At 41.4% G+C, this 12,027-nt stretch overlaps 2 protein-coding genes across 4 annotated transcripts; both read left to right on the forward strand.

Annotated features, from left to right (window-relative positions):
• Positions 1 to 216: 216 nt before the first annotated feature.
• Positions 217 to 3,422, forward strand: LOC140367775 (zinc finger protein 703-like). The gene is made up of 2 exons (XM_072454419.1): positions 217 to 833; positions 1,430 to 3,422. The coding sequence occupies exons 1-2, from the start codon at positions 591 to 593 to the stop codon at positions 2,936 to 2,938; spliced, it is 1,752 nt and encodes a 583-aa protein (XP_072310520.1). The 5' UTR covers positions 217 to 590; the 3' UTR covers positions 2,939 to 3,422.
• Positions 3,423 to 7,831: 4,409 nt separating this feature from the next.
• On the forward strand, positions 7,832 to 11,840 carry LOC140367776 (GRAM domain-containing protein 2B-like). 3 transcript variants are annotated; one of them, XM_072454422.1, is made up of 14 exons: positions 7,832 to 8,069; positions 8,280 to 8,390; positions 8,697 to 8,784; positions 8,848 to 8,917; positions 8,990 to 9,093; positions 9,186 to 9,281; positions 9,364 to 9,435; positions 9,535 to 9,615; positions 9,726 to 9,825; positions 10,071 to 10,160; positions 10,718 to 10,808; positions 10,896 to 10,994; positions 11,064 to 11,148; positions 11,506 to 11,840. In XM_072454422.1, the coding sequence occupies exons 1-14, from the start codon at positions 7,975 to 7,977 to the stop codon at positions 11,542 to 11,544; spliced, it is 1,221 nt and encodes a 406-aa protein (XP_072310523.1). In that variant the 5' UTR covers positions 7,832 to 7,974; the 3' UTR covers positions 11,545 to 11,840. The 3 variants fall into 3 exon arrangements, with proteins under 3 accessions (XP_072310523.1, XP_072310521.1, XP_072310522.1); XM_072454421.1 differs by having other exon boundaries at positions 7,833 to 8,069; positions 10,068 to 10,160; positions 11,506 to 11,838; XM_072454420.1 differs by lacking the exon at positions 11,506 to 11,840 and having other exon boundaries at positions 10,068 to 10,160; positions 11,064 to 11,329.
• The last annotated feature ends 187 nt before the right edge of the window (positions 11,841 to 12,027 follow it).

Raw genomic sequence — 12,027 nt, forward strand, 5'->3', positions numbered from 1 at the left:
TTCACAGAGGAGCAGAGCACAAAGTGCCCGGGAACTGACCATCCTCAAAGAAGTAAACCTGTTGTCAAATACCATTTCTAAATGACCAGCAATGATCTGCAGATGAGACTTAAAACATGGGTTGCATTGGTGTTATTCACCAGCGTGGCATGGCCACGCCCCGTGGGCGTATCCTGTCCACGTACGTGATGACGCAGTCACGGCGGGCTCGCGCTCCGCGGCTGCAGCGCTTTGAAGCTCTGTTGTGATCACTGAGCTGCAGAGTCTGGAGTGAGGACAGCCCGGGGTCTGTGCGAGCGCGTGGAAACTATCAAGTGCGCTTTTGTCTTCTTTTTCTCTGATTAACATTGCAGATGAGCGACGCAGCAGCCGTGGAACTATTTAGGATGTTTACTATAAAAGGGACTCAAAATGCTTCTGACCAAATAGGTTCGGACTAAAAATCTTTATTCCCAGCCCTCGGGGACACGTAAGGACGTCGATTTACTACAGGATTATTACAGGTTTGTCTGGTTAAATGCTGAAGGTGTACACTTGATTTACACCAATTTGGACTGTCACACCAAACAAAAGAGTGCGGACTTTCTCCAATGAAAGATTCCTCTACCGTGACAGCTGCGGATTGTTTAAGTGAGCGGAGCGAGGTTCCAAAGTCATCTCATGGAACACATTCTTGTCCAGGAGCTGTAGTATTTGCGTCGACCCGCTCCGATCCCGCGCGCCAGGCCAAGAGACTTCCCATTCGAGTTCTCAAAATGTTGACAGCGCACACTGGACACTTGCTGCACCCGGAATATTTACAACCCCTCACCTCTGCGCCCGTGAGCATCGAGGTATGTCAGAACTTTATCTGTTCAGATCAGGTTGAACTTCGGACTATAACCACCAAGTTATGGGCAGAAGTGGGTAGAGTAGCCATGATGTGTACTTAAGTAAGAGTAACATTACTTTAGAATCGTATTACTCAAGCAAGAGTAGACATAATAGGCTGTTTGGGGGAGAAAAAAGACTAGTGAAAGTTTGATCGTAAAATGCATCATAATATCTGATTTAATGGACGGACACAGCACTAAATCATGCACAGATTCTGGTATTTAAAATGAAAACACACAAAATCACACACTATTTGAAGGTAAGGTGGAGTTTCAATCATTTACTATTGTCAACATGAAGCTTTTGTCACTACATACTTTTTAACAGTGGGAAAAGTAACCAGAACTCAACACAAGTAAGAGCATTGTTCAAACTGCAAACCACTCATAGAGAACTGTGGTGTCAGTAAAGGGCTAATTCTAACCTAAATTATTTTAATAGTTAAATTACCATAAAAAGTCTATAATATGACATAAGTGTAGCTCCTTTTTTGTTTAATTAATTTTAATTACATTTCTTATTGTGTTAATCTGATCAGAATTCATGTGTTTTGTAGCTGGATGCCAAGAAGAGTCCATTAGCCCTTCTTGCACAGACATGTTCTCAGATCGGAAAGTCAGATACTCCATCATCTAAGCTGGGTTCCTCCTGCAGCCATGGCGACAAGGAGTCCAGCAGTCGCTCATCCATCTCCAGCCTGAAGTTGAGTGAGCATCGGCCCTCACAGGAGGATAAGTCCAGCTTCAAACCCTATAACAAAGGCAGCGGGGAAAGTCGGAGGGACAGCAGCACTGCTTCCAACGGCAGCTCAGACAAAGTGGGTTTCCGGGTCCCTGGCACTAATGCTAGTACTAATAATAACTCATCCAGCAGCCAACCACCGTACCCGGCCCACCCTCAGTCACCTGCCTCCAGGGTGAGCAGCAGCACACCTCCAGGACACACTCAGCCAATGACTCACAAGAGCAGTCATTCTCCCAGTGGGCAGCAGCCGCCTCTCCACTCCCAAAGCCACAGTGGAGACAGTGCCCCTGAACAGGGCAGCCCCACCAGCACCAGCACAAGTCTCTCTAAAAAAGACAATGAAGGAAATCGGACCATTGCAGACAGCCCACACCTTGCAAACTCCAGCCAAGTCCGTGCCAGTACGAACAGCAGCAACAGCAGCAGCGAGGGCCCCTCCAACCTTGATGGAGGCAAAACAGAGCCTGCTCAGTCAACCCTGGGCCCTGGACATATCAGACCAATCTCTCCATACAAGAACAGCCAACCTATATTCCCACTGCATGGCTCCAACATGGGATACCATGGATCTGTTGTGGGGGCTTATGCTGGCTATCCATCCCAATTTGGTCCTGGTCTGGACCCCAAATCCGGCCTCAGCATGGGGAGCATGGTTGTCCCGGGTAAACACCCAAACTCCAGTCCTCTCACTGGCGCCTCCCCTCCTTCCTTTATGCAGGGTTTATGCAGGGACCCTTACTGTCTCACTTATCCTGGAATGTCCCATCTTGGAGGGAGCAACTGCAACTCTTGCATCCATGACCCCTCATCCACTTTAAAGTCCACTTTTCCACTGGTGTACCCCTCACACCCTCTGCACTCCCTCCACCCCAGCTCTCTGTCATCCACCACCTCCCTGTCTCACCCCCTGTACTCCTACAGCTTTATGCTTCCAAACGACCCTCCGCCTCATGTGTGTAACTGGGTTTCTGCTGGTGGACCGTGTGACAAACGCTTTGCTACGTCAGAAGAGCTCCTGTCTCATTTACGCACACACACAGCTTTTCCTGTGGGGCTGGACAGTAAGATGCTCTCTGCTTCCTCCTCCGGACCAGCCTCCTGTCACCTACACATCCCACATCAGAGCAGCCCAGGCTCTCTGTCAATGAGAGCACCACCAAGCCTGGGTTTGTCCCGGTACCACCCCTACAGTAAAGTCCACCTGCCCCCTGGACCTCCATCGCTCTCTCTACACTCACTGCCCACTACCGGGCCATACTACCCGCACTATGCTCTTTATGGACAGAGACTTGGATCTGCTTCATCCCTTGGATACCAGTGATGCCCACTCTCTAAATGTGGTTAATACAGCAGAAACAGAAACTTTGAAACATTAGCTTTCTTGGTCAGGCCGAAGGCTACTTCTAACCAACATTGAACACATACATCCTGCATGTCAGCACATTTCTCCATACTGAGTTGTAACTGCCCCTCTGGCAATGAATATAATGGGTTATGTGCTGACATAAGTCCACTTCTAAATGAGGCATGTGTGTACGCTATGCTACATTAATGTCCTTGCCTTGATTTGCAATAGATACATTTCAGTACAGAAATACTGTATTTATTTTACATACAATCTAATACTCTTGTTTACAGAAACCCAGTTACGTTGTGTTTTCAAACACATTTTTGAATGTCCTAATCACATCTCACTCTAAAAAGATCTCAGTGCAAACAATACAACTGAGATGTTTTTTTTTTCCTTTTGTAAAGTAACTAATGGAAAAGGGGGAGATTTTGTTTAATAAATTTCTTTGAATTTACATCTTGTTTTCTTTCTTTATTGTACATTGCTTTACCTAAAATTGTATTTTCTTCAAAACACAAAACTTATCTTAAGCGGATTTAGACTGCAGCGTTCCTCCATATTTTTAAGCATTGATTTAAAAGTAAGACTTGTGCACTTGAAGTTGCCGTGCAGTTCTTAACTGCCTTTAGATTAATTGCATGTGTGGCTGAGGCTTTATAGAAATGTCAGAACTGTCAAGAGACCGATATGCATCAGAGCCAAAGAGCTGTATGTGCTCAAGATGACTCTCTGACAGTCACTCAAGTTACCCAGACAACTGTGTGATTGGCAGCAGTAATGTGTTGTTTCCGAGCAACATGACACTCTGACACTCTTGGCAAAGGATGGATGACCCACACTGGTCACTCATGTCTCTTTCAGGAGGAGACTGAGGGTCACAGCAGACTGGCAGAGAAGTAACTGGAGAGCATAGTACTTTCTTCTTTAAAGCAAAAAACATCCATGTGACATTTGCAGAGTTGAGTACTACATAACTCCAGCTCAGACTGATAACAAGAACCATGTAATACCATGTAATACACATGAAAGTGCTATTTCACCTGAACCTCAATTTGTATATTAGACTCAAAATATTTATTTTTAATACATTTGTTAAGTGAAATTATATTTACTGTGATGGAAATTAGAATTGTAAACTATGTCAACATTATATTTATAATTACAATAAGCTAATATTTTACACACAATCAAAAGCCTGGTTTACTCACTACTTTTAAGTAAGTTAGTAGTTTTAGTTTTGCAGTAGTTTAAGTGAATAGTAGTTTTAGGTGTACAGTTTATGTTACGTGTAAGTATTTCGATTTCTTCAGAGACCTTAGATGACAGACCATTTTTTTGTAAAATAAAGTATATTCTCATATATAGAGATATAAAAAAGAATTGCTTGAAAAGTCTTCAGTCTGCCTCGTCAGGCCGAGTGATTAATGATGACAGAGTGTATTGCTACTCCTTCATTGTGACAGGCTTTTTACTTTTCTTTACACAAAACCTGCTGCAAAAGGAAAGGGAGGACCAGATTTATCGAGTATTTGTTTCCCTTAAGGATATATGCATTACTCTTGCATGTGCCTTGATGCTGAATTGTCTGTGAGTCAGATCACACAATCATTTCCAGAGAAACTGCCTTCATTTGTCTCCCTTCCAACTTTATCACTTCATCGATCATCCTACCGTGAGAGCTTTTCAAGTGGGCCAAAAATAAAGCGGACACAGATGTCGGCTCTGCTATACTGATGTTTCATAGGCCCGTCTCTTAAATCCACCCACAGATAGAGGAATGATGGAAATACAGTTTTGTCACTTACTCCACAAAAACCTATGATAATGATAAAGGGCTGTGTTCCAAATTACTCATATCTAACAATACATCACAAAGATATTTTTATTTCCAAAAGCAGAGCTGCTAGCTCTTGAGGTCCAGGCCTGTGTGTTCAGGGGGAGTTCAACAGTGTACAAGAGGGCAAATGCAATTATGGTTTCTGTACAAATGTGCATAGCCCCAGCTGCTTTTGATTTGCTCGTGCTTTAAGGGCTGCTAGCTCACTTGTCAGCTCTCATGCATCACAGACCTGGTGCTTGATGGAAAAACGTGCTTTGGCAGGGAGCAGTGGAGAAGCCCAGTGTGTGTCAGCGGTTTTAAGCCACACTTTGAGATGACACCGTGCCTTCCGCAGCTGGATCCTCACCATTACACTCTCCCATTTGCTGCACATACTGTATAGTGGGGTCTACTGTACACATGCCACGCACAGACTTGGGAACTAAGCACACATATAGAAAGAATGAAAAAGAGATGGCTGCCTGGAAAGAAGCAGACGTGATTACTAAAATACAGTCATTAAGGAGGAAATGTTGTTTTTCAGCCTGTCAGGATGATTAATGAGTGAGCGAAACTCTACTCAAAAGCTGTTGTTTAGTCTTTGCAGCAGACCTGATCTCTGCCACTGACTCAGAACAGACAGGAAGTGTGTGTGTTTTACTTGGGGTTTGTATTTGAGGGGAAACGCTAAAAGGCATCTGGTAAATTAAAGTGTAAAAAATGTATGTACATGGAAGTAATTTTTAAAATAGAGGCAAAATTTAGGGCCGGCTTTTATCTTCATTTTAGTTGTATACAACATGACGTATACAAGATCAACTTTAGTGAGTGTCAACACTGTCAACAAAATTAGCTCTCATTGTAAAAACTTCCAGCTCAAGCTCTGCCAAAATCTTCAGAAAGTCCAGATGTTCTCCAAATAGGCTGATAAGAGATTGGTTTTCAACATATGCGTTGCGCCTGGACTCAGTGATTTACTTGCTGTGAATGATGAAACAGTGTTCCCTGTCTTAAAGCCTGACTGGCTTTTATCATTATGCAAGCAGCTGCAGGTTTGTCTGACGTCACCTCGAGCGGATGAGACTGACAAGGAGATTGCACTGCATGTGTTCCTTTCATATTTGAAAGCAGCAAACGGTGAACTTGTATAACAGGCAACACAGAGGTTTACAAACATACTTTGATGGCGTTCATGTCTAACGCTATTTTATTCTCATTTTTGTCACATGAAAAGTAAACATTGTTGTGAAGTGGTGGAGTAGTTAGCCTGAGGTGTGCTGCAGCCGGTCAGGAGGAGGAGAGTTGACAGCACGCATGACTGACAGAAAGAGTGAGGGAGTGGGACAGATGAGAGCCACAGGCGCTGGGAGTGGGAGCGATCAGGGTCAGCACATTGGATGTGCTCTGAGTGTGGCCCAGCAGCTGTATGCAGAAGGAGCCCTGGCCTCATGCTCTGCATGTCACAGGCCATGATTAATGACCTGCTCGACCTGCTCTTTAGCCCCCACCATCCCACACAAGTCATTCTCCACTGCTCATCTACCTAATGGACACACACAAGAATAGTACATTCACACAAATATACAGGCACCTCTGACATGAAAGGAATTTCTTGAATAACAAAGCTGGCTTGAACTCATTGTGTTTTCAGGACAACAGTGATGATTTTGTAGATGTGTTCACACAACAAGTGCACACATTGTGCTGTGTGGAAGTGGAAAGGGTGCCCGTGCCTGTACTGGTTCCCAGCTTGTCAGGCAGCTGTCGAGGAGTGATTTATGACCACTAGACTCCAACCTGTCTTCACTGCCAGTTCAGTATTGTTACAACTGACAGCTAATGAGGCCAGACATGCTTTCAAGCAGAGCACTTAACAGGACTTCAATCTTCCCCGTCACAAGCACTATTTTTGCACTGTGCCTCCACCTCCTTTTCACGTGTATATATATATGCGCGCTCCACACACAAACCCCATTTATAAATGCCTTCCCTTTATCTGTCCTCCTGTACTAGACTAGTGACTACATAAAGAGCATCTGGGGAGAGATTTTAAACATGAAATGCAGATTCAGAATTGTTTACAATGCATGGGTTATACTGTATCTGGGGCCCTTAAACAAGACTCCAAAAAAGGCCACAAATGGCAAAGCAGTGAGCTTATGTCAGAAATACTTTCCTGTAGCCTATACTTGAGCATGTCTGCACAGGAAGGTCCTGTGTTCACATTGTTTGTTGTTACCATCTGTATGGCAGGCTTTTAGGTTTATTTCCACTGGTTTTAACCACTGTTTTTTTCCCACTGGTTTAAACCACAGGAACTGGCAACCTAAATGAGAGGCTCATTCAGCTTTCTGATTGGATAATCATCTTGATAACCAAAATACCAATTAAGAATAAATTAACATTACATTATCAGTAAAAGCAATATTTGATCCGTGCATTTCATATTTTTGGACACAAATAAGTCATGTTTATGACCTAACCCTTCTTTATTAGGCCAATATATTTATTTATTTATAGGAGATCTTCTACTGAAAGTGTTTTTCAGACTTCCTATAAGTGATCTGTTCTTCTGTATCTACCTCTGTATCTACCTGCGTTGCACCAATGAAATTTCCCCATGTGGCACAATAAAGGAATATCTTATCTTATCTTATCTTAATAGTGGTTGGTTTTAGTTATCACTCTGCCGCCTCCTACTGGAATACGCTATCACTTACAACGCTGGACAATAATATTACAAAAGTCACCATCAGACAGATGTAAGTCAGTCTCAGGTCGATGTAAGTCGGTCAGACCGATGTAAGTCGGTCAGACCGATGTTATTCGGTCAGGCTTAGGTAAATTTACAGCGACTTTGGTCTGCCCTAAATCCAGCAGCACATACCAATAAGTTGAAACAAGTTACTTTGTGTACTGACTGTGCCCATTTCATGTTAGGGTATGTTTGGGCTACAATACAGTGGTAAAAGTAGATATAACTTATAATAATGAACGGTTGTGTAATAACCTCCATGTCCCGGTGTCTTCCCAGTCCTCCTCCCATTTCCCGGCTCCTCCTCTGTTTCCTCGCTCATCGAGACAACTTTTCCCGTCGGCTCCTTTGGTCTTCCTGAAACTTCTCCTTTATCGTTGGGACAATAACAACAGAGGAACGCAGATGGACATAACGTGTAAAATGTGAACCATGGTACTAATGGCCGAACAACCGGACAGCCCCATGAGCCCGTTATTCTGCCCGGAGCAGCTTCCCAAAGATTCCCGAGGGAACTGGCGGCCCACGTAGGTCTAACCATCGAGTGCACTTTAGAAGAGATTGACTTTGTTTATGCAGGGATGTAATTCTGCTGGCAGAAGATGGATGTATAGAGTAATACTACATATGGAAAAGTGTTTCTCATTTACAAAGTGAAGATTCTCACCTTGGTACTTCTGGTGGATCACAACCTTTATAAATCTTGTTTGCATAATAATGTAGGCCTGTGTCTGCAGATGTGAGGTGGATAATGGAGGTGAGAGGAGACAGAGGAGGAGACGACAGTCAGACCTGAAGACACTGTGTGACACTGGACCAGACAGCAGGAAGAAGACTCCTGGGAACAGGTAGGCCTATGTTTTATATATAGTGTGTTGAAATATCATTAGGCAAACTTAATAGTTAGAGGCCACTTGGTGTGTTGGGCTAGTGTGCCTTGTTTTGCTGTACCTGCATATTCTGTGTTTACACAGTCTGTGCAGTCTATATAGGAGAGTTCTCTCATTTACATGTGTTTGGGTTTAGGATTTGCCTCGCAAATGGTTCAATATAGAGGGTTTAATGTTATTCAGTTTTGTTTGCACTGCATATAAAGTGTATGTTCTCTTCATGTAAACCTTCATGTGTTATTATGTTACTAACTTTCTATTTAGTTTGAAACCAGTGGAGCCGCGATTGCCCCTGCTCAGTGCAGTTGACTATGAAACTAAGTTTGAGAGGAAAAAAAAACAGCCCAGTCAGGTAAATACACCAAACCCCTCTTATGTTTTGAATTTTTAAATTAAATTATACTTTTGCCTGCAGCTTTCAAAGACAGATGCACAGTATCATAAGTTATTTAAAGAAGTAAGCAAAGATGAACTGCTCAAGCAAAGTAAGTGTGATGAATCCAAACGCATAGATGAGAACGTGTTTTCACATGTCTGCTGTTGTGTTTGGGTCACAGGTTATACGTGCGCTCTTCAAAGAGAGATTCTATACCAGGGGAAAATGTTTGTCTCTGAGAACTGGATCTGTTTTCATTCCAAAGTGTTTGGTCGGGATACTAAGGTTAGATCAATATCTTGTCATTAGCTTTTTGCATTTGCTTTATTACATTCTTATATGGAGTGTTGTAACATTTTATTTGAATCCATCCCTAGATTGTCATCCCTGTTATATCCGTCACATTTTTTAAGAAAACAAAGACTGCTCTACTAGTGCCCAATGCCCTTGTCATAGAAACTGCAAATGAACAGGTGAGTTCCCTGTGACTGAAGCTCTCCAGATTAGTCCACACATTACACACTACAGTCATTCATATTTACTTTGACTTTGCAGCATGTCTTTGTGTCCTTCTTGTCTCGTAACACAACTTTTAAACTTCTCAAGTCCATTTGCAACCATCTGGAGGTTAATACCACTGCTATATTTGTCATAAAAGTTACATTAATTTATGATGTGCTATTTGTTTTAACATGAGTTTGTGGTCACTTTTGTTCAACTCCACAGGTGGACAATGTGTGTAGCAGTCCAGTTATTTCCTCTTGTAAAAACAGCTTCAGAGTGAGGTGCCCCTCACCTCTTCCTCTGGTCAGTCTGGGGTTTGTCCTGTTCTTTTAAAAGATGTTTTCTTGCAAAACATGCTCTCATACAATCAAAGTATATTTATTATCGTGTGTTTCCCTGTGTTTGTGTTGCAGGATTTTTCTGGACACTTATCAGACTTGGATGGAGTTGTGCAGCAGCGATGTCAGGAAATGATGGAGAGTAGCAGCTCTGGATCACAAACTCCAGACCCTGGTGTGATTTCATTGCAGTTGAACAGTTGCTCCTTTCACTATTGTGAATGTCAGTGTCAGGTGTCACAAGTGCTGGAATAATACTTTTGTTTATGGTTGGCTCTTTGCCAGGTGAAATTTAAGCCTTTGGTCTGTCCTGTTTTCATTGCAAAATACAAGGCATATATGATCAAATCAGAAAGTTCAGATCAGAAATATCTTGTTTTTTAATTTCCTTTCTCTCTCCAATGAATGACTTTTCAGAAGACTCTTTCTTAAGTGCAGTGAACAGTGGGGACGTCTCAGTCTGTGCAGATGTCCATCTCCAGTCTCCAAGTCAAAAACATGGAGCTACAAGTAAAAATGCTAAGTTATTATTTATAAAAGAGAAACACACTGATCCTTCGTAACAGATTACTCATGATTCTTTTGGGCAGGCAAGAATTCAAAACTTCTGCTAAAAATGTACAATGCCTTAGGTTTATTGCTAATGTTTCTGTAATTATTAAATCTATCAACGTCATGTGAAAAAAAAAAAAAAAAAAACTGTACTCATAGCCATAAAAAATAGAAACTGTTTATAACACAATAACTACATTTTATTAAAATGTTACAACTAAAACATTTATCATTGTTTTTTTTTTTAATGTGACATAGTCCAGCCCATTGTGCTGTTGTGTGTGTACATTGTGTGTAGCTCCTTCTACACTTAAACAGGCCGGTACGGTCCAGTCAGTGGAAACGCTTAAGGGCCGATCGCTCCTAAGTGAACCAATGGAATGGCTTGTTTCTATTATGCATAGTGCGCCTTTAAGTAATAGTGATTGAACTATGCAGTAATGTTTTCTCCCACACATAATTCATCACATACTGAAATATTGATTGTACACTTTTGTTTTGCGTAATCATTGCAGGGTCACTCGAGACTGCTCGGCCCTCGTCTCACAGCTCAAGATTGTCTCAGCATGTGCCGCTAAATGCCATTCTTTTTGTCTATTTATTTCTGTGAGTACACTTTGATTCAGTGCAGTCTGACTCGGAGCACAGTTCTTGTGTTAAGACTTATTCCTATGGTCTCATGTGTCTTCACAGAGTTAGTGTCCTTGTCCTCTCCTCCTGTTACATGGCATTTAAGATTGTGGCTCTTGAGCATCGCTTGAACTCCTTATTGTCAATGGGAGGAAATATTCCGTAAGTTCATTGTACAAATTGTAATAATACATCACATGTTTCATTTAATGACTATCATTCTTTTTGCAGTAAGACTGTAAGCCACAAACCCCAGGATGACGTGAGTGCTGAAATATATGGGGAGCTTTCTACCAATTTGTTCAAGTTAGAAAAGGTTTGTATTTCCAGTTTGGGAACATCCATACTTTTTATATTTGGGTTTTCTTTGTGTAGCAGGTGCTATTTTGCATAAAGAAATTATTTTCATTGGGTGTGGTGCATTGGCAAAGAACAAGTAGCTTCCAAATGTTGTCACAAATCAGTTGTAGACACAGTATTGTTAATGGATTTAGGATGGATTTTGCATTACATTGTAATTCAAATTTCAAATGGTATTTGCCAGTCAGTTTGTGTGTGATCCTTTGTGGATATACTTTAATGTTAACTTGGGTGATCAGTGAGGTTTGGTATTGGTAAGTACCTGCGCAGGTTTACATCTAATGTTTTTTTGTTTTGTTTGTTTTTTTCAAAGATTCAAAGAAATCTTCAGAAGCTGCTCGATGAGACATAAGACACTGTGTCTGAATTGTATTGTCTGTTTAGAAATGGTTAGGACAGGTTTAAACTGCAGTCAATTTTAAATATACTGATATAATATAAGCTTTTCTTATAAGATCTCCTAGATTTATGATTGAATCATATGAATTATAATATTATTATATGAATCCTAGATCTATGATATTAAAAAATGACTTGCTGGTCTTTCTTAAATTGAAATGTCTATTGTGATATTTGAACATGTGTCAACATTGTATAATGCACAGTTGAATGGAAGTCTGCCTCCATAACACTTAAAAGGTCAATATATAGCTTTTTTTCTCTCTTCTCTTTCTTTTTCACAACAAAGAATTAATAAAATATATTTATATCCTGTTAGTTGTGGGTTTTGTGTGGATTGTTTGTGTGCTAAAACAATTTTTCACAACACATTGTTACTAGTCATTCATTAATTGATCCTACTAATATTTTCTGTGCAAAACGTCCTCAAGAACAC

This window comes from Eucyclogobius newberryi, unplaced genomic scaffold (assembly GCF_026437365.1).
Source record: "Eucyclogobius newberryi isolate DKJ021-1_F unplaced genomic scaffold, fEucNew1.0.hap1 SCAF_2, whole genome shotgun sequence".
NCBI lineage: Eukaryota > Metazoa > Chordata > Actinopteri > Gobiiformes > Gobiidae > Eucyclogobius > Eucyclogobius newberryi.

What these genes read in the sequence shown, in the direction of transcription:
- LOC140367775 (XM_072454419.1), top strand. Translation starts at nt 591, where the DNA reads ATGAAAGATTCCTCTACCGTGACAGCTGCGGATTGTTTAAGTGAGCGG. An exon ending in CTGCGCCCGTGAGCATCGAG is followed by an intron (nt 834 to 1,429) that starts GTATGTCAGAAC and finishes TGTGTTTTGTAG; the next exon opens with CTGGATGCCAAGAAGAGTCC.
- LOC140367776 (XM_072454420.1), top strand. Translation starts at nt 7,975, where the DNA reads ATGGTACTAATGGCCGAACAACCGGACAGCCCCATGAGCCCGTTATTC. An exon ending in CGAGGGAACTGGCGGCCCAC is followed by an intron (nt 8,070 to 8,279) that starts GTAGGTCTAACC and finishes CTGTGTCTGCAG; the next exon opens with ATGTGAGGTGGATAATGGAG. An exon ending in ATCACAAACTCCAGACCCTG is followed by an intron (nt 9,826 to 10,067) that starts GTGTGATTTCAT and finishes ATGACTTTTCAG; the next exon opens with AAGACTCTTTCTTAAGTGCA.